This window comes from Penicillium odoratum (genome assembly GCF_028828045.1).
Source record: "Penicillium odoratum strain IBT 22623 chromosome Unknown utg000005l_segment0_segment0, whole genome shotgun sequence".
Classification (NCBI taxonomy): domain Eukaryota; kingdom Fungi; phylum Ascomycota; class Eurotiomycetes; order Eurotiales; family Aspergillaceae; genus Penicillium; species Penicillium odoratum.
The window spans coordinates 1,577,045-1,603,606 of record NW_026643147.1 but is presented as its reverse complement, the minus strand read 5'-3'; the positions used below and the strand labels follow the sequence as shown (position 1 = coordinate 1,603,606).

General features: G+C 47.1%; 10 protein-coding genes across 10 annotated transcripts; 4 read left to right on the top strand and 6 right to left on the bottom strand.

Annotated features, from left to right (window-relative positions):
* Positions 1-235: 235 nt before the first annotated feature.
* On the top strand, positions 236-1,957 carry N7520_006153 (uncharacterized protein; the record flags this gene model as incomplete). The annotated part of the gene is made up of 4 exons (XM_057140087.1): positions 236-337; positions 396-466; positions 521-634; positions 691-1,957. The coding sequence occupies 4 exons, from the start codon at positions 236-238 to the stop codon at positions 1,955-1,957; spliced, it is 1,554 nt and encodes a 517-aa protein (XP_056994093.1).
* A 683-nt stretch (positions 1,958-2,640) lies between these two features.
* N7520_006152 (Zn(II)2Cys6 transcription factor) lies at positions 2,641-4,329 on the bottom strand (the record flags this gene model as incomplete). Its single annotated transcript, XM_057140086.1, has 1 exon — positions 2,641-4,329. One exon carries the CDS (start codon positions 4,327-4,329, stop codon positions 2,641-2,643), a length of 1,689 nt encoding a protein of 562 aa, XP_056994092.1.
* Positions 4,330-4,771: 442 nt separating this feature from the next.
* N7520_006151 (uncharacterized protein) lies at positions 4,772-5,755 on the top strand (the record flags this gene model as incomplete). The annotated part of the gene is made up of 1 exon (XM_057140085.1): positions 4,772-5,755. The coding sequence occupies one exon, from the start codon at positions 4,772-4,774 to the stop codon at positions 5,753-5,755; it is 984 nt and encodes a 327-aa protein (XP_056994091.1).
* Positions 5,756-5,927: 172 nt separating this feature from the next.
* Positions 5,928-6,425, bottom strand: N7520_006150 (uncharacterized protein; the record flags this gene model as incomplete). Its single annotated transcript, XM_057140084.1, has 1 exon — positions 5,928-6,425. One exon carries the CDS (start codon positions 6,423-6,425, stop codon positions 5,928-5,930), a length of 498 nt encoding a protein of 165 aa, XP_056994090.1.
* Positions 6,426-8,958: 2,533 nt separating this feature from the next.
* Positions 8,959-10,323, bottom strand: N7520_006149 (aromatic ring-hydroxylating oxygenase subunit alpha; the record flags this gene model as incomplete). The annotated part of the gene is made up of 2 exons (XM_057140083.1): positions 8,959-9,433; positions 9,488-10,323. 2 exons carry the CDS (start codon positions 10,321-10,323, stop codon positions 8,959-8,961), a joined length of 1,311 nt encoding a protein of 436 aa, XP_056994089.1.
* Positions 10,324-12,987: 2,664 nt separating this feature from the next.
* N7520_006148 (uncharacterized protein) lies at positions 12,988-14,888 on the bottom strand (the record flags this gene model as incomplete). Its single annotated transcript, XM_057140082.1, has 4 exons — positions 12,988-13,413; positions 13,468-13,927; positions 13,977-14,656; positions 14,718-14,888. The coding sequence occupies 4 exons, from the start codon at positions 14,886-14,888 to the stop codon at positions 12,988-12,990; spliced, it is 1,737 nt and encodes a 578-aa protein (XP_056994088.1).
* Positions 14,889-15,260: 372 nt separating this feature from the next.
* Positions 15,261-16,842, top strand: N7520_006147 (amidohydrolase; the record flags this gene model as incomplete). Its single annotated transcript, XM_057140081.1, has 2 exons — positions 15,261-15,737; positions 15,802-16,842. Coding segments are annotated over 2 exons (1,518 nt in total), but the record flags the coding sequence as incomplete, so codon positions are not given.
* A 2,536-nt stretch (positions 16,843-19,378) lies between these two features.
* Positions 19,379-19,859, top strand: N7520_006146 (uncharacterized protein; the record flags this gene model as incomplete). Its single annotated transcript, XM_057140080.1, has 4 exons — positions 19,379-19,477; positions 19,514-19,587; positions 19,638-19,682; positions 19,751-19,859. The coding sequence occupies 4 exons, from the start codon at positions 19,379-19,381 to the stop codon at positions 19,857-19,859; spliced, it is 327 nt and encodes a 108-aa protein (XP_056994086.1).
* A 1,295-nt stretch (positions 19,860-21,154) lies between these two features.
* Positions 21,155-22,917, bottom strand: N7520_006145 (histidine phosphatase family protein; the record flags this gene model as incomplete). Its single annotated transcript, XM_057140079.1, has 3 exons — positions 21,155-22,490; positions 22,558-22,711; positions 22,767-22,917. 3 exons carry the CDS (start codon positions 22,915-22,917, stop codon positions 21,155-21,157), a joined length of 1,641 nt encoding a protein of 546 aa, XP_056994085.1.
* A 955-nt stretch (positions 22,918-23,872) lies between these two features.
* N7520_006144 (uncharacterized protein) lies at positions 23,873-26,215 on the bottom strand (the record flags this gene model as incomplete). Its single annotated transcript, XM_057140078.1, has 5 exons — positions 23,873-24,034; positions 24,091-24,787; positions 24,840-24,887; positions 24,936-26,142; positions 26,188-26,215. 5 exons carry the CDS (start codon positions 26,213-26,215, stop codon positions 23,873-23,875), a joined length of 2,142 nt encoding a protein of 713 aa, XP_056994084.1.
* Between the last annotated feature and the right edge of the window lie 347 nt (positions 26,216-26,562).

The window sequence follows — 26,562 nt, the reverse complement described above, 5'->3', positions numbered from 1 at the left end:
GATGAATGAACCAATAATAAAAATCCGGAAATGCGTGGCGCGACTAGTGAACAACTAGGGAAAAATGATATGCTGATCAGCAGGATTAAACTCCACCGGCAAAAAGGCTGTCCACTCTTCCGTCAATTGTGATTGGTCATTACCAGGGTTTCGGTAAGAACCCCCCTGTTCTCTTCATCTCCAATTTTTGAATAACTTTTTGCTTGTCGACTTGACGTCTCATTTTCTCACAAAGATGTCGCGCGATAAGGAGCTTAGAGCCCATGAGGCTGCTCTGGAACCTACGGATCAGGATGATTGGGATATGCAGCGTCTGGGCAAGGTCCAGCAGTTGAAGGTGCGTCGGAACTAATGCGGGGAGGCGTGGAGCGCGTGGACTGACTAGCTCACCACAGAGAAATTTCCGATTCTATTCGATCCTGGGGTTCACGACTACTTTGATGGCTACTTGGGAGTCGATCTTATTGTGAGAAGGATTGCTGCCGCTTCCGGTCGCATGCGATATACTGACTCTCCTTAGGACGAGTACCTATGGTTTAACTGATGGCGGTCGCGCCGGTATGGTCTATGTCTATATCGGTTCCTTCGTGGGATTCTTTGCCGCGGTTATATCTATGGCTGAAATCTCTTCGGTGTATGTCTTACTGTCAATTAATTGGCTCGTTGATATCTCATTCTGACATTCTCCAGTTCCCCAACATCCGCTGGACAATACCATTGGGTCAGCGAATTTGGCCCCCCAAGAGCGCAACGGTTCTTGAGCTACCTCACTGGTTGGTTGTCTGTCTTGGGTTGGCAGGCTGCATTTGCTAGTATTTGCTTCCTGTGCGGTACCCTGATTCAGGGACTGCTTGTTTTCAACTACTCCGGAGACACCGGCTATGTATACGACTACCACCGCTGGCACGGAACTCTGCTCACAATTGCCATCGCAGCGGTCGGAACCCTCATCAACACCTACGGCGCGAAGTTCCTGCCCTCCCTTGAGGGTGTCATTTTGGGTCTTCACTTGGGCGGATTTGTCGCAGTTCTGGCCACGATGTGGGCAATGTCATCTGGGAAAGCCCCCAACGAGGAGGTGTGGAAAGAGTTCACAAACTCGGGCGGATGGTCCAGTATGGGTTTGGCTTGTTTGGTCGGCCAGCTGACTCCGATCTTCTCATGGACTGGACCCGATGCGGCAACTCACATGGCCGAGGAGGTCCAAAATGCTTCCTTTATCATTCCTTGGTGCATGGTCTCCACTGCCTTGATCAATGGAGGCCTTGGATTCGTCATCCTGGTCACCCTTCTATACACCATGGGCCCCCTTAATGATGCCATTCTTGACCCGGCGAGCGGCTTCTCGTTCATCCCCGCTGTTCAACATGCCACTGGATCCGTGGCGGCCACAAACGGCGTGGCGGCGATTATCCTTGTGATGGAAGTTTGCAGTGCTATCAGTATTCTGGCCACTGCCTCCCGTCAGACCTTTGCTTTTGCTCGCGACAATGCTCTGCCTTTCTCCAAATCCCTGTCGCACGTCAACAGCCGTAGCGGGGTTCCCGTCACGTCCGTGTTGGTTTCCACCATCATCACTGTCTTGCTGAGCTTGATTAACATCGGATCAACCGCCGCCTTCAACGCCATTGCATCGGTCATGATCGCCGCATTGTTCACAACCTACATTCTCTCCATCGCAGCCTTCATTAGAGCTCGAACTCTTCCGGGCGGAATTCCTCCCTCTCGCTTTTCGCTTGGTCGTCTTGGCATGCCCATCAACGTGTTCGCAGTTGCTTGGCTTTGTTTTTCGATTATTTTCACATTTTTCCCCACCGCCGCCGACCCGACCCCCGTTGATATGAACTGGTCGATTCTGGTATTTGGCGTTGTCGTCATCTTCGCCGTTGTGCAATATCTCGTCCACGGCACTCGTATCTACGAGGCGCCTGTTACACAAGTACGCAAGACCAACTAATAGGCCTGTATTGTGCCTTTTGGATACGCTACTTTCTTTTTTAATTTCCTTAATCATTTACCCTGAAGCACTATTCGTGATCTGGGCTGGCCCGTCATTGTTACAGTGTATGCATCACTTAATTATTCCCTTTAGATATATATGGCCACAGCCAGTACATAGCAGAGACTTTCGCAGAAAAAACATGCTCAATAAATGCACTTCTCAGTTAAGATAATTTGTCGCCAAGTTAAGAATGTCCTCCAATCCTTCTGCATAATCGACCCCAAGCGACCCCATAATATCCCCCGATATCATACCCGGCTCGATACTTGTGATCTCAGACCAGTGTCTATGATCTGCAGCTCTGGCAGTAGATGGGACATGCAGGATCGACTTGGACCGACCAGGTACAGCACGATCGTGATAAAAGGCTCGAATGATGGCGGCGATATCTAGCCTATTTTCCGACGGAGTCCCTGGGAGGACGGGTATTTCAGGAACAAGATATTTCCCGTTATTGCGTGATTGTTCAGCCTCAAGCATTGCTCTTAATAGAGATACACCACGCTGTGCGATCATATCTGATTCACAATGCGATAAGATCTCAATACCATCTTCGATCAACTGTCGGTGTTCTGATGATTGTCGGTCCGCTACAGACTGATGGAACATATCCAAACATAAGATAATCTGCAAATCAGTTAGTCAACAGGGGTAGCTTTTTCGGATGCATTGCTCACACTGGCCGTGACACTGAATGCCTGGTGTATCCAGAGTATGGGCCCCCCACTCCGAGTCGCTTCTTTTTGCTCTTTAATTATCGTTCGCGATGCAGCTACACATGTCTTCCGCGTGAATTCGAACATGGGATTTGAAAAGCTCAGACTCAAGAATTTTCTGTGAATCATGATAGCCTTGTGAGCGGAGCTGATAGCTAAGCTTGTTCGTGCCCAGGGAACATAGCATGGCCAACCAGCATCTAACGGAACATTTTGCAGGTAGCGAGGAAGATGCTGCGTGGCTAGCGTGCGCAGACGGCGATCATATTTCAAGACCTCCTCGTATCGCGTGTAAAGAGTGTTGCAGGAGATGAAATCATCCTGCAGATCTGGCATCAAAGCCGCGATATCATAGAAGATCCGCGAGTAGCTCGTCACAGACGGCTGATCATCATCCAGGAAATTCATTTCCTCATCACAGTTTCGTGGTTTTATCGTACTAAACCCCAACTTATGAACCAAATAGCTTTCTGTAAATGGAATCGAAAACCAGTCTTGGATGCAGAGCTGACACCAGACCCGTCGGCCGATCTCCCGATCAACAAGTCCAGAAGGTGAAGAATCACTTGCTTCATCCAGTTGATGTAAGCCCAGCCCTTGTGCAATTCGCACGGCGGAGGCTAGTAGCACTGAGAATTCATTCGAGTGACCCAACATATGAGCAGACATGGTAAGAGTCGCAATCGCCTCAACGGAATAAATGGAATGAAAGGCCATATAATCTGCTTCATGAAGACATGCGATTGTAGCTTTAAGCCAGCGTTTAGATAAAGTGTCTTTTTCCCGGTCGCGGAAGCCCCAGGATTGGGAAATTGGCCTCGGCGCGCAGGCCATTGAACCCGTGAGGATTGCGAAAAGAAGTGCTATCCATTGTAAGTGAATTCCTGATCCCCGAATCTGCCCCTCGTCTTTCTCGTAGAATCGATCTAGCTGCGCTAGGAATGTTTTTGTATGAAACGATCCGTGACGCCAGAGTAGGCAGTCGCAGTGATACCGAACAAGTTGGTAAACTTTTGCTTTATCCGGAAGTAAAGACAGACAGAGGGCCGGCGCTGACAGTCCTGATACGCCAACATTTTCCAATTCGTCTTCAGCGGCTACATCACCAGGCGAGTGCTCGATGTTATTCTGTCTTGCGATCTCATCTTGATAGGTAGGATCCTTGCGACGACCCCACGCGAGGAACTCGAGTATCGTCGCAGCATCCTCCACTTCTCGGGGCGTATTCTCCGATCCAATATGTGTAGAATTGCGAGAAAATGGTGATGGCTCTGACTCTACCGGTATGGGAGAAAATGAACTGTTGACCGAGGGATCGGGTCTAGACATGCGGGAGGTGGATTCCTTTAGAGCGGCCTCCAACTCATTGACCTTGGACTGAAGTCTTTCAATAGTCGCTATAGCATCCACTGAAGCATCTGTGCTCGGCCGGGGCTGGATAGGTCGCTCAATGCGCTCGGATTGACTTGGACTCGGAGAACTCCGCTCGCGCGGCCGAGTACAAGCTGTTCCTTTCTTGGTACAGTTGCGGCATGGAAGAATCTTGTCACACTTCACTTTGCGTCGTGTGCATTCTACACATGCTAGACGTTTTCGGTGAATGCCGATCATTTTGAAAGTAGATGAAGGGGTTGAGTGTTCAAATGTTGTTATCGCTGATCTGAGCCAATTATTTCTCGGCATTACGAAAGCCGCGGATCCTCTTATCTCCACTGGTTTAGTACGACGAAGCACTTGCCCACCTCCTATTAACACGATTCATCGGTTCTAAGGATATGTGAAGAGCTCGGAAAATAAAATCCGAGCAAAATCTTGCAAGTCATCATTATTGGATAGTCAGATCCTTTGTCTTTTCCTCCAACCATACGAGGTCAGATTTACAAGGTCGGCCGACCCCACTACCCCCACCTCGGCCGAGGAGCTGATAGGTAAGATCATTAAATAAGGCGACTCTACCTACTCTATCAATCTCTATATATGTGACTGAGATCCCTCATCTTCTAGCATCGAAACATCTCCAAAAAGCTGTGTTCCGTCAATAATCACTTTGAAAATGGCCGAAACTAGATATGTTGACCGTCCGATCCCCCAAATCTCCCTCCACGACTTCGACAATCGCATCGATCAAATCACCAGCGAATTAGTCGACGCTGCGCAAAATGTCGGATTCTTCACTCTAATCGACCACGGGCTTACCAAAGAAGACATCGAGTCCATGTTCATGACATCTAAGAGTTTCTTTGAGCTCCCGGACGAGACAAAGAAGACAGTACCCTGGAACAAGAACAACGTGGGATGGGAGAAGAACTCACAGATCAGACCATCGACCGGAAAGCCTGACAGCAAGGAATCCTATCAACTGCAATATGGAGAAAATATGGAGGGGTTATGGGTGGCAGATGAGCATCTCGCAGGGTTCCAATCTACTTCCCTGGAGTTCATGCACCGTGTGCAAGGGATCTCAGAGAGACTAATGCGCTGCTTCGCTCGCGGTCTGGGATTTGCCGACGACTTCTTCATCAAGTGTCATGATGTAGCACGACCGGACTCTCAAACCACCATGCGACTACTTCATTACTTTGCTCTGCCGGAGGAATCGGACGGCAAAGTGTATCATCGCGCTGGGGCACATGCCGATTGGGATTTCTTGACTCTACTCTTCCAGAAGGAGGGGCAGAGTGGGCTGGAGATATGTCCGGGGCGCGAGTCGGTCACGGAGTTTGGTATTGGGGACGAGTGGACTAAGGTGGAGGCGAAGACGGGGGAGATCGTGTGCAATATTGGAGACTTACTCATGTCATGGTCGGACGATCGTTTCAAGTCCACTTTCCATCGGGTCAAGGCGCCTTGTGGGCCGGGTGATTATTTTGGGGATAGGTACAGCATCGCTTATTTCAATCAGCCCTGCAAGGATGCGTTGATCCAAGGGCCTTTGAAGAAATATCCAATGGTGACCGGGGCTCAATTTACCGAGAGTGCGATGAAGAGAAATTTTGCTGCGTTGCAGGAAAAGCTGAAGACGGTCGCTGCGGCATGATTGGGCGCTTTCGTTTTGTTCTGTTTTGTTTTGTTCGTGTAGGGTGCATCTGGGCACTAGTCAGGGAGGAATTTGCTTCATTGTGAAGCTGTGAAGCTGTGATAGCTCTGGAGCAGTATTGTGAACCTGAAATCCTCGTTAAGGAATAAAGATGAAATGAATATAATACTCGTTATAAGTTTCCAAAATCCCACCATGTGGAAAATCCGTCAATATTACCCAACGTTGATTCCGACTCCGGATAACCAAGAGTCTCCATGTCAACAAATTGTGAAGAGTCGGCCCATAGCCAAGGAGCATTAGCCATTAGGCTGTCAGCAGGAGCGACGAGTTTATCATTAAGGGGAGCAGTTGGAGAGTTTGGTGCCGATGCAGCAATACGGGGCATCTTAGGTGGCATATGAGCGGCCGAGCCACCGTCGGCAGTGTTCACCGTGATGTCTGGAGACATGGCAACAATAACTTCAATCGTGGTAGCTGAGTTTTCTTTATCTTCTGGGAAAATGACCGGCATCAATGAAGAGTGAAGCAGGCCAGCTGTAGGTGTCTCGTCGAATGTTGGTAAACAATTGATTTGTAGCACATCCCACATCAAAGGAATGCTGAGATGAATCTTTGACGGTTCCCAATCAAAGTCCACCTTCTCCGAGCCAGAGGCAATGCGTGTCATTTTATCCAATGTCCTGTCCTAATTTGCTGTATTAGTGTAACGACTCCTGATCAGAATGAGATATGCATACCAGATCTTCGCAGGCAGGAGAGAATGAAACAAAACTTTTCAAGAATCTCCTGCATTTTGAAAAGTCGGTCTTGGACTTGTACTTCAGTCTTGGATCGGCAGCACAACAGAAATAAAGATGCACAGTGGCAGCAATCGTAGCAGCATGTCCGAAGAACGGATCAATCAATCTCATTTTCTTGTCAGTGACCATATCAATCATGCGGACGATCCAAGTGGCATGGAGCATAACCATTTCCGAGGATCGTCGCCAAAATGTGTTTGGAATCGTCAATTTATGGTTGTATTGTGAGGCCACGATATAAAGGAAGGGATGGTTCAGCACTGTCAAGATAGTGTGGTAAGTGAACTGTAACTTGAGCCAAGAAGCCCAATAGTCTCGGTTTCCCCGTAGCTCATCTGCTCGACGCTCATAGAACTTGACTGAATCATATCGATGACAAAGTGACAATTTATTCTCGAGCTCAGTGAGGTCGGAAATAACCATCGCGTACATCGAGTCATGCCGCCAAGGCTCTGTCAACTTGTTTTGCGCACAGTCAAAAACATAGCCTCTGACTCGATTCCATACCCATCCAAAATGTAGTGCTAAGTTCCAAATGCCAATATCGGATGGACTCGTGCATCCAAGGGTATCATTAGGTAGTGGCGGGGGATGGTGTCCCGATTTCTCGAGAACCGAATCGTTGCCCGTGGAAAGATAAAAGGAACGTAACACTTCTGCTTGAACACTCAATATGCCACCCAGTTGTCCATAAGTCTGTTCCAAGGACTGAAGGCTCCAAAAAAGCCTTTTCTTGCGTTCGGCGGCGGGACATTCGAGGCCATACGTAGAGTTCAAATCTAACATTGCAGAACGGCAAAGTTGGAGAGCGAGCCCAAGATGAAATCGTCCAAGAGGGCCATTCCCATCTAAGCACAGTTAGTATCCATTGTTTCTTGCTGGGTAGATCAATCATACCTAAGAACGAGGAATAAGAGAGAAGGCACAAGCTTTCAATCGTTTCAAGCTCGATAGTTCCATTCGCGATGCGAAGCATGACCAATGTCCGTGCAGTATCACCATACTGTTGCACCTCGTCGCGATCTTGAGAGAAACGCGAAGTCAATGTTATGATGCTGCAAACAAGTTCTTCAGAGAGATAGCTCGGGTCCTTCACTTCTTCTCGCTCAAAGCACCATATTGGTTGTCGGTGACAGTATTGAAAATAGAGTTCGATTGCGCGGGAAACTCGAGACGGGTTGTGACCTTTCGAGTCATCGTAGCCAAGTCCGAAGAAAGGCTCATTCACATTACCACTGAACTCGTTTGACGATGGACCAGAGGGGATGGAGTAACTTGTTTCTGGAATTTCTTGCGGCTTGGCTTTGTTTTGATCTGGAGGGCTGGATCTTCATGATGTTAGCATACGACGTGCCCAGTTGGTATCTCGCTCTCACCCTTTGCCGCTAAGGATTAGATTGACTTTCTCTTCAAGATATGCCAGTCGGTCAGCCTTGATAGAATTAGTTTGTTGGCATAGAATCACAGGAGAAACATCATACTGATGGACCTCCACGGGAGCCTTTAGAGGTGGTGGTGTAAAGGCATGGTTGATTAAGGCGCACACAGCTCGAGCAAGACGGTTTTTCAGCTGGACATCTTGTTTTCTTCCTCCTAGACGTCATTCAGTCAGGATTGAATCAACAAAAACATCACTAATATCCCATGTACAACTTACCTGCAATTGAGACAAGCCTCGTGAGAACGCAATCTACCACGGTTGCCGTCCCGTGGCATGATACTCGATATTGATAAGGAAACTAAATAGAAAATATATTTTGAGTGATGAATACCTTGCAAAATAGACGATCTCGTCAGGGTAAATGGAGGGGATAAGAAAGTTGGTAATGACGATCGGTGCGGGGAAACGCGATAATGGAAAGTCATTCGGGAAACCAAAACTCGCATTCTAGATCGCGCCTGGACCTATTTCAGGCTATTTTACCTTTAAAACGGTCTGTGTACATTTAATACGATGTAACTTAACCCACTCAAAGGGGCAAATGTATCCCGGAAAGTATAGAATCCCGGTCGCAGATCCATGTTAAAGTCGATTCGTACCAATAGCATCCCCCGCATATATGTAGAACTATATTTGCCAGGAATTGACGGTCTTTATCTCTCTTATCTACCTTTCCCAATTCAGAAGGTTGATTGAGGTTTCCATTGTTGTCACATATGAAGATAAGGGTCCCCACAGACCAAACGGTTCAGATTGGTTCCACTTTCTATCCTCTTGATAGAGTGCTTGGCTATTATGAACCTTAGATATGGATTTCGTCATGATCGGCCGTGAGATGTTTAGTTCAAATGTTGCATTATTCGTGAACTTCTAAAGGACAAGAAGCCAAAGCCAAAAAGCGCTATATAATCAGTACGCTAGAATGAAAATGAAAATGAGAATGCGACCGTTAAAAATAATCAGTAGGCAAGTGCCTGGTTGCCAGCTGTCTGACATCCTCCCCCACAGCACCCACTGACCTGCGTCGCACAATCAGCCCCTTGTTTCTGGGTGGTTAGATTGGTGCAGAAGTCCATGTCCTCCTGACTGGTGGTAGCAGTTGAAGGAAGAGCCTGGCGAGATGGCCAAATCTGTCGTCCAGTCTCTTCTTCACGTTTGTGGAAGTTGATAACAAGGTCACGAACAATGCCCTGGAAGTAGAGTGGCCCCTTCTCCATTTGTGGATGGAGTTCACCATTGACAAAGACGCCGTTGTTCAAGTTCTTCTGAGCTTCGGTGCAGAGTTCTTTGTCTTCGGCCATGATCCGCTTGAACATCTGATTGACATGCTCGAAATCCCCATCGCTCGAGTTCTTGTGACGGTAGACTTCATAGCGCATAACGCAGCTAGTTGGCGAGGTAGGAACAAAGCGCTGCATAAAGAAGAAGTGTGGACTTGCCTAGTCGTTAGTGAACGTCTCCAAGTTATAATATTGTAGAGGAACTCACGAGACGGTCATAGAGGCACTGGGGAAGTAGTATGTGCTGCAAATATTCATGCCCTTGGCGATTTGTTCCTCCGTAGTGCCGGGGTGGTGAATAATGCTAGCATTCTTCGTGGCAACATCGTAGGTATCGAGGCTGGCGACCGATGGAACGTCAGGATGAGCAGTCTGGCAGTGATAGCACTCGTTATAATTGTCGGCGAGAACCTTCCAGTTATAGTCGCCGTTCATCTCCCACGTGTGGTCGAATTGGTATTCACTGAAGTCGAAGTCTTGGAACCGCGACTGCAGGTCAATACCCTTGAAGTCATCCTCCCATGAAATCTCGGGTTTCTCGGCACTGTCAAGGTTGACCCAAATGAACCCGTTGCCATCCACATGAACATGAATAGAGAATAATCCATTCTGTGACTTATCGAATCCCTCTAGGTCTTGATAGCCTGGTGCTTTGGCGAGTTTCCCGTTCAAGCCATAAGACCAGCCGTGATATTTGCAGGCAAAGATTCGAGCGGTTCCACTATCTGCATCATCGGCAACAACAGGAAATGCACGATGACGGCAGACATTATGGAATGCGTTGATGTTCCCATCGCGGTCGCGGACAATGATAAAAGGGAATCCCGCGATATCGTATTTCAAATAGTCACCGGTCTTTGCGAGACGCAACTTGTGTGTGGTCAAAAGCCACTTTCTTGAGAAGACCGCTCGTCGTTCAAGCTCGTACATCTCTTGAGAGGTGTACCAATTGGCAGGGAGAGCTCTTGTGGGGGAGCCTTCCTGGGCACTCTTGTCACCCGCCGGGTCACTATACCCCAGGTAGCTCTTTAGCATTGATGTCATGTTGTGAGGAGTTTGGAATGTCTCGATCTTGAATTTTGATTCATGTTTCTGGCTTGGTGATGAGAAGGCATCATATATACCACTGAATTGGCATTTGTGATTGGCGTTGTAGGACCCACGGCTAAGAGGCCGTGCCGGTCCTGTGACCGGCTCCAGTATCTGGTTCCGGGGTGCGATGATCTGCATCACCGAATCAGCTTCTGGTAGCTTTGGAATCGCAAATAAAGATAGAAAGATAACACGGCTAGCGGTTGCGACAGCCGGATCTCTGCGAACTGCCACCCCGCTTTATCGGTCCATATACCGTGATTTATATGATAGTCAAGGACATGCAACTTTGCCTGGTCTATGAAAGGACAACATTCAAATCCTTGAGAAATAGCGATAAAGTACTCTTATAGAATATTTGGTTCGATGTTCAGGTCTCAATGTTTAGTTCAAATTCCGATTGCTTGGTAAACATTTCATATTATGAGTTTCAGTCAAGTATGAAACTAATACAACCCCCTCTTCCTGAGACTGTTAATCTTGAAAGCTCTATTATACCACAGCCAATAAGGACTAGTGTCTCCTGGCAGGGGTTGAAAAAGGGTTTAGCGTGTGCACAAGTTCCTGTGACTTCGGGTCCCATTCGTGTGTCTATAACGAAACTTGGGCTTCTTGCGATTTTTCGATGGGCTATACTAATTAAGTCTTGGTCAGAATCTATCTATGCACTGCAAGAGTAGTATCTGCACTACCGAAGTCGACCCATGTTGTGGATGCGATTGGCAAGCTCGACCTACAACGTCTAAGACTGTCTGCACATGTGCTCATGAGAAGTACTTACTTCTGCTTCTTGGTCAAATAAAGTAATTTGTTTCCGAACGTGGGGGAGATACATATGATCATACTTTAATCTTCACAAATTTACCTCAATTAACCTTGAAAATGGTTATTAATCTATATTGCCTCGAGCAAGACAATAATACGTACTAGTATTGGCACTGTTTTTTAAACTACGATTATCTAGGAATGCAACATCCGAAGCTGGAGGCTTCTTGTGGCGCAACACATGACTCACCCCGCACAGCTTCACGTCACGCGCTTTTTGATCACATGAGCTATCGGAGTCTCGATAGTACATTGAATTTAAAGCTGAATCACTTGAGTGGCGTGGGAAGTTTGTCGCATTTTTTCTCACAAACACCTGGACATGGTTATAAGATTTGGGGCTTCAGCGACCGGTCTGTAAACACATGTTGTATCCATGGATCAATTGACCGCAAATTCATTATTAGGTTGAATATGTACTAAGGATTCCACTGAGTCCAGCTGCTTATCAGCGAACCTTTCTAGCTTTGCATTTGTTTGCTGGCCCAGCATCGACCATGACGCGGAGACTTCCTAGTCACTCATGTGGTAGATCTCTACACAGTCGCTGTATAATTGCTGTCATGCATGATCACGAGTTGACCACGTATCACTTGCAGGGGTTAACGGTCCACCGCACCGAGCGCCGGCGGAAGCGGAGGGTCATCGCCGATGGCTTAAGGAGTTTAGTGTCGTGTTAAAATGAGGGGGAAAAGCATTCCAGATCGGGCACCAGTTCCATTGGACCCGCCCGAATCCCTGAACTTCTTGCACAAAGAGTGACGTTGCTCGACTTTATTGGCTGCTGTTGTTATCAGAGTAATGGAAGATAGGGAAAATTTAAATTACAGATATACTTGTAGCCTCTTCTTTTAGAGCGCGTCATTCTTCCTAAAAATTATCTATCCAGGTTCAAATGTCGACCGGTAAAATGTACCCCGCAATTTACTCCAACAACTTATCTGTAGCGAACATATAGGTTCATGACCTCAAGCTGTCATGTGGTACATTGTCGGTTTACCTTATCGTGTATTAAATGCAGATCGTGGGTAATCTGAGACTAAAAATCGCCACAGTAAAAGTTACGAATCAGTTAATGCTAAATTTCGGGGCACGAATGAAAGACTTGGAATTGAGATCGATATTAACTTTCTTTCCGGGGCAGAGAACCTGGGAAAGGCGGAAATGAGAGCAAAAATAGAACGCAGAAATTGCCAATCGGATAACCTCTCTATAAAAGGATACTCGCGTTGACAATTGGCCTTCCTTGATAAGAATATAAGGGTATTGGCCTCGCTGTGTATTTGAATTGACCAAAGAAACAACCTTTGCATCATATCTTGCTCTGAAGAGCAGAAGCAAGGAGAGCAACATCGAAAGCGCTTCTTTCGTTTCCCGCCAATTCCCTCCTTGCTGATCCACCTCAACTGCCATCTCCGCCATATACATTCCCTTGAAACTGTTCCTTCAACTGTGGGGTAAATTTCCACTTGTTGAGCAAGTCCTGAGATGTATTGTGTTGAATGCTTTCAAGAACATATTTTCCAATCGCTGGCAAGAATTTAAATGCACTAAAATAAGACAATTGTTAGTAAATGTACCTGAGTTGACTGGGCTGGCATCACCTATTGTCCACTACCACCGGTTGCAATGAAAAGGCTGTTGTATTCTGGGTGAAATTCAAAGACAAAATCACCAGAAATATGCGGAAATTACGTTTCATATGAAGTCACCAGTTTTATGCATGGTGGATAAACCAGAATATATTAGTTGTACAATAAATTGCGAACGCCACCTTACTGAAGTACGTACTTAATGAGGAAGTCCTGACCGCTCTTGCTCGTCCGTCTGTTTTCCATCATATGGTAGAATCAAGTTCAGGAATACGCCAACAATAGCAGCAATGATGAATGGAGTTTCAACAATAAGGTTGATACCCTCTTCAAAACCTTCCAGGTTGACATTCGATCCACTGTAATCGAGAACCTTATCGAACCAGCTTGGGGAAACAATATCCATGAAGCCGATGCCCAATGCAGCAGTGAGAATGAAACGATTGCGCCTTGTGAATGGCACTAAACTTAGTACTCTGATACCTGCAACGGTAATAGTGCTATAAAGGAACACTTGCATCCCACCCAGCACAGATGGAGGCATGGAACCGAACACTGCGCCGAATTTGCCGAAAACCCCCATAAGAATGAGAAAAGCGGAGGCGCACCAGCCAGCTCTGCGGCTCTAGAGAAGGACGCATTAGTGACGAGAACATGAAAAAGAAATTGAAAGACATACTGCACATCCAGTAAGAGAGATGACACCGTTGTTTCCCGCCTGACTGACCATTGGAAGCCCAGTACCCAAGGCACTGATCAAGCTCCCAAGCCCATCACACAGGATTCCACCTTGAATTCGGCTATTGAATTCAACCCCATCAATGTCAACTCCAGAGATCTCCGCAGTAGCGAGGATATCAGGCATGCAGCTGACAGCTTCGCAGATAAACATGATGAGAAGCGGGAGAACAAGCGCTCCATCTACTGATAGTTTGAATGTATGAACCCAGAGAAAAGTGGCTACCGGGGCTGCGTCAATATTAGTACGCGACCAGTACCCAGTAGCACCGGAGATTGCGCATCCCATAGCGAGACCAAAGACGACAGATGCGGAGCGCATCAGTGGTGATCCAAAAAGCTCCACAATGATAATGGTGATGAATACGCTGAATCCGAGACCAATGAGCTTTGCGTCTCCCCTGTCGAAAAATTAGCTTACTTTCAGTTAGAATGTTTGATGTTACTCACCAAGGTAGTGGTTTTGGAGCTGCGGTATTAGGACAAAGACTGTAATAGCCTGTTCCACCGTCGCAATTTGAGCTTCCACCCCAGTTCTCCATGCCACTCGAGATCAGGTACACTCCAACCAGTAAAAGTAGTGTACCAGTAACAATCTTCGGGAAGATACGATTGAGTTTTCTTGGAGGAACAAATGACAGCAAAATCTGGATCCAGACTGTGCATAGCATGGTTCCAAGTGTTGCACCCCACGCATCCGGGCATGGCAGTTTTGTGCCATCTGATGAGGTTGGGCATGTACCATTCGCATAACGCATATCTGCATAGCTGAAGGCAATCGCAAGAATGTCAAAAGTAGGGCCGACTACCGCTAGAAGACCTGTTCCAATATAGAAGGGTGTTTTCGTTAAATGGACTCGAGTAACTTGCATCGCTGTCGCAATCCCGGTGGTTATGAAAGCTGCCGAGACAAGGTACTGGCTTTGCTCTGTATTCAGATAAAAGGCACCACTTGCAATGGCTAGAGGTGGGGACACGATAGATCCGATCATTGTCAAGGCATGTTGGAGGCCAAGGATTATGGTGAGGAGAATTGGCACTTCATCGTTCAGGCCGTAAAATGGTGCTTCATAGTCCTTGTACCGCTTGTTGAGGGGCCAAATATTTGGGGTGATGAGGTAGACATAATCCTTTTCATCTTTAGTTAGTATTAAGACCTCGCAAATATTGATATGAATGGAGGGACTGTACATAGTTGCCGACCCATCCCTCCCAGGTAGTAAAGTAACGGCAAAGGTATTGCCATCGGGTTTCGGCGACCGACGTGATTTCAGTAATATCTGAGCCTCGGTCGGCTGCTTCGAAAGATGCAACTCCGGATGATTTGTCCTCTTTCTCCGGCGATCTCCGATTGGCATCCATGATCGTCACTCAAGCTAAGTTCAATGATATGGAACGTAGTTGTCCGGACACTCGCTGGTAGTCCCAAGGAAACCACGTACGAAATGAAGGTCGATAGCGTCTGATATATATCATCTTGCCTTTGGGAGCTAAGAAAGATTGTCATTGATAGTCCTATTTGCTAATGCATTGTATCATATCTCGTATGGCGGGCTGTATCTCGTAGATCCTTATCGGGGCATTGTTGTTGATAAGAATCCGATTGCTTAGCGTCGGCCGAGGGTCTGGGGTATCTGGGGTCCCCGAATCCCCAGATCAAAACCATTAATCAAAACGGCATTGCCAACCTGGTAAGTTGTTCTTCTATTGGGTCCCAGCATAAACATATTCATCATGGCTGTGACCGAAGTTGCCTCTGCTCTTGGCTGCAAATTGTTTCATGGCGCCACGATAATTACTGTCAACGAAAAACGCCAGGTATTCCGCAACGGCTATATTCGAATTGACGGGGATCGTATCACAGCGATCGGAAAATGCCCATATCCCGACACTCTGCCCATTGGGGCGCGTGAAATTGACTGTTCCGGCAAGATCATTATTCCTGGGCTCATTAACACACACGCTCATCTTGTCCAGTCCGTGCTTCGGGGCTTGGCGGAAGATTTACCGCTGCACAACTGGTTATGCGATGCGATATGGCCCTTAGAGGCGGTTTTCGAGCACAACGACGGTGTCCATGCTGCAAATCTCACTATGATGGAAATGCTCAAGACCGGAACAACCTGCTTTCTTGATCCCATGTTGACATATCGGGCTGGATTTGATCAGATCTGCAAAGCCATGGGACAAATGGGGATTAGAGGATGCTTGGTAAGTGGGAATGCATGATTTCTTCCTTTTTCTTTGTCATTTATTGTTTCCTAACTATTTAAAGGGGAAATTGGTCAAGTTCACGGAAACCAATCGCCAACTGTCAATTTCGGATCCGAGAGACCGAGACCTGCTTGCAATGTCAATTCCTGAACTCGTTAAAGCACACAAGACACACCACGGTAGTCATGATGGTAGAACTCATGTCTGGGCTGCGGCAGGTACACCTCGCGGTGCACCAATTTCTCAATATCTCGAGCTGGGAGAAACATGTGCTGCGCATGGTATATCCGCTACGATGCACTGTGCTGAAGCTCCCAGAGATCGGGATATTTATCACGATTCATACGACTGCAGTGCCATGGAGTTCATCCGGGATGCAAAGCTCTGTCCACAAGGCGATGAATCAGCGGAAAATCAAGGAAAACATAATCTCGTTCTGGCACACATGGTGAACCTTGACGAAGCAATTGATATCCCTTTATTGGCCACGACGCGGACTTCGGTGGCTCATAACCCAACCTCAAATCTCAAGCTAGCCTCTGGGGTAGCACCTGTTCCAGCTATGCTTGCGCATGATCCTCCTGTCAATGTCTCTTTGGGAACAGACGGGGCTCCTTGCTCGAATCATTATGACATGTTCCAGGAGATGCACCTGGCTGGCATACTTCACAAAGGGGTGAACCACGATGCAAGTCTGATCCCGGCGGAGACCGCTCTCGAGATGGCGACACTCAACGGCGCTAAGGCTTTGGGATTAGAAGCCGATATTGGCAGTCTTGAAGTAGGGAAGAAGGCGGATATTGTGGTGCTCGATCCATATGGCCGCGGAGGGGTTGGAGCCGCACCTTGGAGTGCCGACACTCCGAGTTACGGGATCAGCATTGTTACAACTGTTGTTCATGGTTGCACCGGTCATGATGTAGACATTACAGTGGTGAATGGTGAAATTCTCGTTGAGGGTGGGGAACTGGCGAAGGGTGGGAAAGAGAGAGAGATGGCCATTGTGGGCCAAGCACAGCTGGCCATCCAGGGAATTTTGACTCGGTGTAACAGTGAACGTGAAGAAGATTCTAAAATTGGTGGAAAACTTGCGAATGGTTGGTCGTACGTATAGTAAATATAATTGATTTGATTTGTTCAGACAACTAACAAAAATAAAAACAAAAACAAAAAGGATGAAATGATGGGCCCGAACCGGGATTTGAACCCGGGACCTCGCACAATAGGCTATTGTCATAGACTGGGAATATGGTTATCCCGAAGCGCGAATCATACCACTAGACCATCCGGGCGGTGATTTGATAAGCGAGAATTGTTTATGTACTAACAACCATTCAAAATTATTCATATGAGTGCCTAGACCTTCCTCTTCGTTTAAGTGCTTACACTTCCTCGTCATCACAAGTCATGCCGGATAACGAACAGGATACCCGGAAGCTGACACGGTATCGAACAGGATGTATACGCTGTCGCATTCGTGCAATAAAATGAAGATACTTATGTTTTACTTCGACAAGATAAGATGTTCCTGCAACTCACCCCGAAATGAGGCAACGGGGGGAGACCCCAATGCCGGAACTGCATCTTCCAAAATGTACCATGCAAATATGATGCCCAGCTGATATCTCTAACGATAAACGCACATCCCGTCCAAACATCTGCAGCAGGCACTCCATCTAAGGTAGGCTTTCGAGATACACATAGTTGTACCTCTCCTGATTTAGCGTCAGTTTGTCAATGAGGACCCACAGAAGGAAGACTATGAGACCGATATATTCAGAGAGGAACCATCAACTGCCAATCAGCTCGCGGAGTCGGAGGAAATATATGAACCTTGAGATCTAAGTCCGTCTAAAGAGACACAGGCTCCTGACGGCGAAAGCTCAATATAACCAAATGATGGCCCTTCAGATCTCATGACAAGAATGAACAGTGACAATGATGAATGTACCGTGGCAGGATTGTTGGCATTGGGGACGGGTAGGAATGATATTATGGTGCTCGATTTGAGCCTGCCGGACTTCTCCACTTCCCTGCTTGCAATAGAGACTCGGTTGAGCCAAGCTATTGCACCCTCAAAGCTGCCTGGGATTGGTGTTGTGTCTTCTCTTAAAACTTTGAATTGTAGCACCCATCTTTTAAATTAAACAAGCGATATATCTCCAAAGAAATGTGACTGAATAGTCGCTCAGCGATCCAAAGAGGCTGAACGGCGTTGTTCAAACATCTTTTGATGGGTTTTTGCGAGGGACCTAATCTCGACCCATCGCTGCAGTTCCTCCCAGAGGATGATCCAGCAACGATGAAAATATCACCGGTACAGTCATTCTCTGCACCAAGCTCTACAAATTGAGTACAGTCAGAAACAGCTCGCAGGTTTTTGCGCAAAGATAAACTGCGTAGTCAGCATGCATATCTAGGGATTACGCTGCTTGGAATAATCGGGCAGCATTCCCATCGTGACAAAGAGGGGCAAGCCACTTGCTGGGGCGAAGGACGGTACTTTTCGTCCCATCAGAGATCAGTTCACCACATACATCTATCCTGGTCAGCGATAGATCGTGGTGTAGCAGAGATGGAACTGCTCACCTATTCAAATATAGAACCAGAATGTTGCCTGCATTATTCCACTTCTGAAGTCATGTATTCAAAGGCCTCAAACAGCACGATGCACCCTTTCAGGTGTTTTCGCCAGTCCTGTGCGTGGGCAGACATCATCCCTAGTCAGCACAGTAACACGCAGGCTATCACGACTTTGAGATCCCAAATTTGCGACCAGGGACTGAGTAGATGAATAGCCTCTTGGTACAGCTCGAGGCTATGAACGAGTCCTGAATCCCTTCCTTCCTCTCCATTTGTCGGGCGGATATGGCGAGAACCGCATCGAGAAGTGCAGGAAATGTGGAGCGAGGGCCGGAACCTGGACACGAAATGTGCATTGGAATCAAACATGTCGAGCTGCGTTGTCAACCGACAAGCCATTGTTTCACGGCCGCATCCACATCATAGTCTCGCGGGTCCACTGATTCATGGCGCAAGCTGTCACTTATGATATCTCAAATACTGAAAGTCTCGCACATTCGACGAAACCGGTCGCAAGGGCTTTTTTTTCCCCAAACTTGCAGCGGCTCGGTGTCCTGCTATTCCCCTCGACTCGGTGCCCGTGTTAGTGGGGCGGATTGGGCGATCTTGAATAGCCATGCATTGCAATTCTTCCTATGATGCAAGGAATTCTGGGTCATGCGAGACTATCGTGGGCCCAAGTGGGGGCAATCGTTTGGATCGGAGGGCGTATATGCAGGAGCTTGACCTTATTGCGGGGAGGGTGACCAGTCGATACTCATGGTATGTGCTTATTGTTGGGACAGGCCAGAAGGGCCTCCATGCAGGCTAATTGGGAATAGGATGTGAGGTGGTTGGCATGGTACAATTGAAGGGAGAAGGGGGAAATTGTGGGGAAGGGAAAACGTAAACAAGTCCAGTCCACGACTACATTCCGATCCCTACCAAGGATTCTCCCTGTTTAGATAGAAGCAAGGGATTTATTTTCAAAAAAGCGATTTCTCTGGCGGATGGCCTCATCTCCTGTAAATATCCTCAATCCATGTTCCATTGACATTCGAGCCGACGCTTCCATAATGTATGGACTTAAACAACTTGCTCTATTGAGCTTCATGCTCCTTTCGGTTTCTGCGACTAAAGACTCAAAACATACAATGGTCTGGACCTATTATATGGTAATACATCATTCGTGGTGCTAACTTTACTCATAGGTTGGCATCGAAACCACCGATATCAGCAAGGGCATGGATGTGCTGCTGGATGAATGCCACGAAGTCGAGCAAGAGTGAGTAATCTTCGCTGGAATTGAAATACTCATCGCTAATTCTATTACAGTGAGGTTCTCACCGTCGCCGTCAAAAAGTACTGCCGAGTTTTCACGTAAGTTTGCCCATCACCCTATACTCATGCCATCCTGTGGATAGGTTGTACTGATAATATTGTCATAGTGGCCCCGAATGTACCGGTCGGAACTCATTGCTTTCGCCTGGTGACCATTCACATGATGATCCAGTACCCATTGGATCCATTTACTGCCACTCAAAGCGTCCCTACTAGTGCAGTGACGCCGAAACCACCGACTTCCTTCGTCTCTGATGGCCCGCCATCTTTGAGGATAAATATAATTATAATGGATACTTTTTTATCATCTTTGGAGATGAATCCTACCATGCTAAGACGACACGGTACATCTGTGCATGCCAGTAGGAATTACTTTGTCCGGGTTGATTAAAGCATGCCTCGGAGATCATAGCGCACATCTGAATGCGCATAGAAGAACCACTCAACCTTGTTATAACCAAAGCTGATAGACTGAATGGATGTCATGTTCCCGAAAATTAAATGAGAAATTATATCTTTATTGAAACTTGTCCTATTTCGTAACATCAAGTACCATCAATCTCAAGTCCGAACTACGGTTCGTAGTTGTGGGAGTGTAGTTTGCGGGGAGGCAGTGGCGCAGCAGAAGGGAAATTGTAATTTTCATATATAATTAGAACTAATTAGTAGTCCGAACAGTAGATTAACGCACGATTACGCCGATTAGTTAGATAGTTAATCAAGATCGGCATAAAGAGTGACAGAAACTACCAGCATTTCGAGGATCTCAATCCTCTTCATTTTCTACCTCTTTTTCTGAATCATATAGTAGTCATGCAAAAATGTTCAATTTCCACGTATTTCCAACTTGATTATCGACTTAGTTCTGAGGGCTCCTCAGCGCAATGAGCCAAAACACCTTAGGAAAAAGGGAGTTTGATTGCCATTATTGGCACGCTCAAGAACGACAGCAGCCAATAACTAATATTAGGTTACTTATCCAATCATCTATTCCGAGTAACTACGTGATAAACATTAGGCGCGGTACTGATTCGGCAAATGATATTGAGGATTTGGCAGTCCTCGGCTATTCACTGTCACACTATACAGTAACATACTAGAGCCACCATACATCTACCCGCTTTCCTCCACGAGGAAAGAAGTTCTTTAAGTCATACATCTTCCCAGCCATCTTCTATTTCTCAACTTCTATCTCCTCAGGCCTCAAGGTTCTCAATATCTGTCCACTGATCTCCCATTGCCTAATACCTATCCCTCTGCAACACCAGCATCTCGAGACTTACTATCCATCTGCAAAATATAGCAGCGAGACTCTCCTCAAAAGTAAAATTTGTTAGTGATATGATACAAAGCTAGTCGATGACCACGCCTCAAATGACCGACGCAGCTGACTGCAGGGAGTACAAGATGAAAAATTATCCGCAGAAACATATGTAAATCAGTTCGGAAGCCTCCCATCCACCCTGGTTAGGATAGTTTTGCATAAATATGCAGGGCAAGTGCCGCTCAACTTAAGCAGGAACACCGTCAGTGACAGTACCGACTCCGCCGTAGGTCCAATTTCCATTGCACGTATAATCGAATTGCGATTTTGCCAGACTCTCCTGCTGGATCTTCATGAAGGTATCAAGTTCACACCAACCATCATCGCGGTATTCACAGGCCGAGAAACTGGCGTGCAAGGGCAGGGTACGCTGGTTTAGCAGGAAATGGATATAGGTAGTCTCGCTAGTGCCAGAGACGTATACATCCTTAGCATTGCGTTTCGTGGACACCACACCAGGGGCCTTGATTATCTCGATATTCATGCGACCGGCATAGGGGACGATTTTGCTGGTCTGGAACTGACGGTTGGCGGGCATGCTGGATCCTGGTAGAACCTCCTTGAACTGCTCGAAGCCGAAGGCTGTTAGAGTAGTAACGATTCCGCTATCGTGGGAGAAGTCCAGATAAAGGCTTTGGTTAATGGGGAAGGTCTCTTCGTTGGTATCGAGGGTCATATTGGCGTCAGTGCCGGTGGTCTCGAGGAGATGGCCCTCGATACGTGCGATGAACTCCTCTACCCAGGCAATCCCTTGGGCACGACCAGCAGGGCTCTGGAAGCCGACCATCTGAGCGAAGTACAGATCATAGTAGTACGCAAAACCTTCCCACTCTTCATAGGAGAACAGCTGGCAGAAGTCACTCCAGCCTAAAGCCACAGTTTCGGCGCTGCACAGCATTTGGGCATTGAAAGAATCGCTTGTAGTCCAGTTATAGTCACCAGCCCACTGCTGTAGCGCGACAGTTCGCTTCTTAAGATATATGGCTTCCCATTCCTCCATTGGCAAGGCCATCGCTGATGATTCTTCATACTCGAGCGCATTGGCACACCCATAGGTACCGATAAGGGAGTTATTGAAACCGACGGCCTCGATGATCGGAAGGAGGTTTGCATTCTCTGTCCAGTCCAGTCCAAAGAAACCGGCTAAGAAGTTCTCGGCGCTGTTTAACATCCGATCGGATGTTGTTGTGCGAACGACAAGCTTAGTGCCATTATCGTTGTTGTATAGGTGGCCATAGTTATACCAGTTAAGCACTCCGCTGTCGAACAATTCTTGGCGACCAAGTGCAACCAGACTATTTTCACCTAGGCCGTAGGTATAGTCGTTCAAAAAAGCCAGTTCTCCCGTGAACCTAGTGCCTTTAGCGGTCGCATTGGCGATTTTCGCCGCCCAGGTACTGAGACTGGTGTCACCAGGATATCGGGATCCATGGCGGTGCAACATATGCATCTGAGTGACATTGGCACCTTTGGGAAGAGGGTATTCGTCCACCCCAAAGCCCTCTTCGGGAGAGTGATATGGGCTGTTTAACAAATTGCGTCAATACTATAATAACAGCTAAAGAGCGCTTTTGGGGACATTAAGCTCACCCCTGGTCGCCCATTATATGGAAGATATTTCGTCCATTGGCACCCTTGATTGGCTCAGACGTCTGAATTGGGGCATTGGGAGCATAGCTGACACCCGAGAAGGTGACTGGATTGACCTCAACGAGGAACGGAGCGACACCAGTTTCGACGGTCCCTATTTTTCCGTTGGTTTGTGATTAGACAGCTTCTGGGTCACAGAATGAACGTACCTGCGTATGACTCTGGGCTCGTTTGGAACCAATTGGGCCCCGTGCTGGTGCTAGTGACCAAAGTGGTTGTTGTAGCTGCTCGTGGGTCAATAGCTGCTGCTTTAGCCCCGGAGACTACTGCCGCGAGGGAGACAATTGAGCGAGCCAACATTTGGAAAGATGGCAGAAGCGAGACAGTCAATTGGAGAGTTGAGAAAAACTAACTGAATCGTCAAGGCGGCTTGGTCCATTTTCTACGTTCTCTCATTTAGCTTATAGTTCGACAGAACCGTATCTTTTTCATATGTGTATGCCTCTGGTGCCGCGTAGTAAAAGTTTAGATCGTAGTATGGTGCCCAGTGAATACACCTTGCGACTGCACGTGGGTGGATCCATCCGAGTGGTGGGGCTCGGCATTCGCATCGCACGATGCCGGATATACAGACGGAGAGCACGTGCGGCATACAATTTGCTACCATGTTCAATTTCTCGTGCACTTCCCATACAGAGGACCAGGAATTTCCCTCATAGTGGCTTAATTAAAATGTGGTCGCTCTTTGAGTTTGTCGCGTGCTCTCCGAACGAGCGAGACTGGTCACGTGCAAGTCCAATTGGCCTGGGAATCGACCGAATTTCTAAATGGCACCATCTTTTTCACAGAAGGAAAAAAAGAAAGAACCTCGAAAGTGCTATTATCCCCAGAAGGCACTATGTGTGGGATAATGGAAACACCGACTGGATGCTAGATGCTTTCTACAGCGTCAAGGGACGTTTCTTCCCTTTCATAGGAACTAGAGACAAAAAGACAAAGGTCCAGATTGCCTTTGCTGGAGATAAGTTCCATATTTTTGCTCCTTTATTGAGTCTTCATGGTCCACTCGTATGTAAAGTCTGACTACACTTCAAACTTTCAATAAAATCTGCCTCAAATTATTGCCACACTCTAGCAGGCTAAAATAAACCTGGTAGTAATCTAAGCTACATCAGAATTAGCTTTGAGCCTGAAGGCCATTAGGGTGAATATTCCTCATTTATTGCGCTTCCACACACGGCTAATAATGTCTGGTTCAATCAGAACTACATTTGCTCATACTATTCAAGCCCACAAAGCAGGTGAAGGACCGCTCTTAGCCCCGCGAGGATAAGTGCAAGAAATCCCGACGAATGAGCCACTCTTCAACTATTCCAGCGTATATGCGCGGCTCATAAACACCAGTAAGCTCTTTCAACATGCCTCCCCCAAAGCGATATGGGTTCAGGCCCAAGTCTCGCATGAGCATATCATTGTACTGTCACCAATATTTTCTTAGTCTTACTCATTTTAAAACAAACAAATCTAACTTACATCGATAGCATCAACCTCTAACCCACTCCCTGTGAGTGATCCAAGAACACAGTCTTCAGAAATTTTCTGGTTCATGGTCTCCTTGGATAGATCCGGCAGGAACAGTACTCCAGACTTGAGTGCAGAATTGCCTATAGGTGGCTGATCAAACCCCCCGGTCAGAAATCCGGCAACCCACAATGCTTGCACCTCAGCGATAACTGCAATCGTGGAACCGAGAACAATCCCGAGGGTTGCGAAGGAACGGTCTCCCTCGGCAGCTAGTTCTGGAGCAACCATGCGACGAAATAGCCGATATGGAATGAATTTATTTGGCCTACTCCATGATGGATCGGATTTTTCCAGCGGGACGCATCCACAATCGACTAGTCTTTGCTTGATCGCTGGCTCGAGCGCTGCGTCAAGGATTTGCCAGTACTGACATTGATCCTTTGTAGTGGAATCAAGAGGAACATCAATCATTTTCTGAGGCTCGTTTGAATCCTCAACATCTCCCAGGAAGTCAGAGCTGGCAATGCCTGACAAACCAAGGGTGAGTCGAAAACTTGGTGGCGAAGTCTTGATTGGGACGATTGGCTTATAACCAGTAGCATGAACAACGAGATCAACATTATCAATGTTTCTGCCATCTGCCAATGATACTGTAGCACACTGTTGTGTCGATCCATCGTTTTCCCGAAAATGGTTCAGCGAGTGACTGGATCGTGGACCGGTAAACCTTCACATTCGTTGACCTAATTGTATCCCACAAGTCGTGCTGGTTCGCAATACCAAGACTGGCACCACAGGAAATGATGCTATAAATTTTGAGTAGCCAGAAACATTTGAGCCGAGATAAACCTTACCTCTTGTTCGGCCGAAGGAGCTTCAGTTTTTCATCTCCATCATATTGTGCGAATTCCTCCATGCTCCGATCCACAGAATTCCATAGCCAACGTATCCACCATCTCCCAAAGATATTTCCATGGAAAAGACGAGCTAGCCATGATCCATCTCCATGTATTCTCCAATTCCGTACATAGAGGCGCTTGGGCGCCTCATAAGAGCATGGACTTAGATAATGGATGAACCTCGTGCTTGCTGCCTTTTCGGTGGCCACAACCTCTCCAGAGGGAAGTGAGGAGGTCGGTGGAACCATCCATGCTGGGCCTGGGCTGTTGTCTCGAACAATCCAATGTACTTGGACATGGTCTTCGGGTGTGAACTGTAGATGCAAGGAAGGATCCTTTCGATGAATCGTCGCAAAAAAATGAACCAAGTCAAACGAAGATTTGGCTCCCCCATAGACAACGACAGATCGTATCTTAGATGGCGGTGGTTGTGGAATCTGTGGAATTTGTATGATCTTGTCGGGTCTGGGGAGAGGCTGGTACCCTAGATTCATGCGAGACCAGCTCCCGATATCCTTGGCGTGTATCTCTTGTGTAAAGTGTTTGCCGGCTCTCTTGGATGCATCTATATCTGGTAAATTTGGGACCGAGGTTAGCCCTGTTGCCAAGATCAACTTATCGCATATTATGTGGATATTTTGGTAATGACCAAGGTGGTCCATGACAGCAACGTTGAGGTTCCATTCCTTGGTTTCGAGGCGACTGATGCTGTTGACCTGATAACGATTAGCCGAGCGAATAAAACATGAGAAAGATATGCCAACTTTCGAGTTCAACTTGATGTGTTTCTGGAGGTCCCATTTACCGACCCATGTGTGCAAGTATTGGTTGATCTTCCACCCGGGAATAAACTGCGAATTTCCCTTGCTTTCTTCGGAGGGGACAGCATCGGCAAGAGACAGATCGCTGAATTCATACAGACCATAGGAGTTTTGGCTGAGAAGGTTTGGATAGAGACGTCTTTTTGCCCAGGTACCTCCAATATCCGATGCAGCATCGAGCACAAGCAAATGACACCCATCGGCACGCTTGACCTTATGACCGTGATGGGCAAAACATGGTGGTATGCCCTCTAGCTCAGCTGTGGAGTTGGTTTCTCCTTCGCCAGCATACACACCCTTCACTTGTAGATAGGTCTTCGCGGCAATCAGGCCGTAAAGACCTAGGTGAATTAGTTGGGTCGCTTGTGTGGATAGAGGCCACTAACCTGCTCCCACAATTATCACTCGCTCCATGCACTGTTGTCAGGGAAGTCAAAATAAGAAAATAGCAAAAAGATGAGCACCATGAGAGGGTCATTCAGCAGGGAGATTCCCAACTTTCAGGTATCAATTATAATGGTGGAAAACAATGAATGGTCTTGATATTGTTCAGGTGGGGCTACAGCCGCAACAATCAACACTCTACCTTAATCGTCAAATGCACAAAAAGGAACTTTCCTCTTTGAATCTAGGAATTTAAAACAGGAAAAAGCGCTTAATAGCCAACAAAGGCCTTCCAAATCAGGCAATTCACCCCCTCCCACACAAAGGCAGCCAGGAAGTGACTGATCATAGGTCACAGAACAAATGAAGAAAATCTG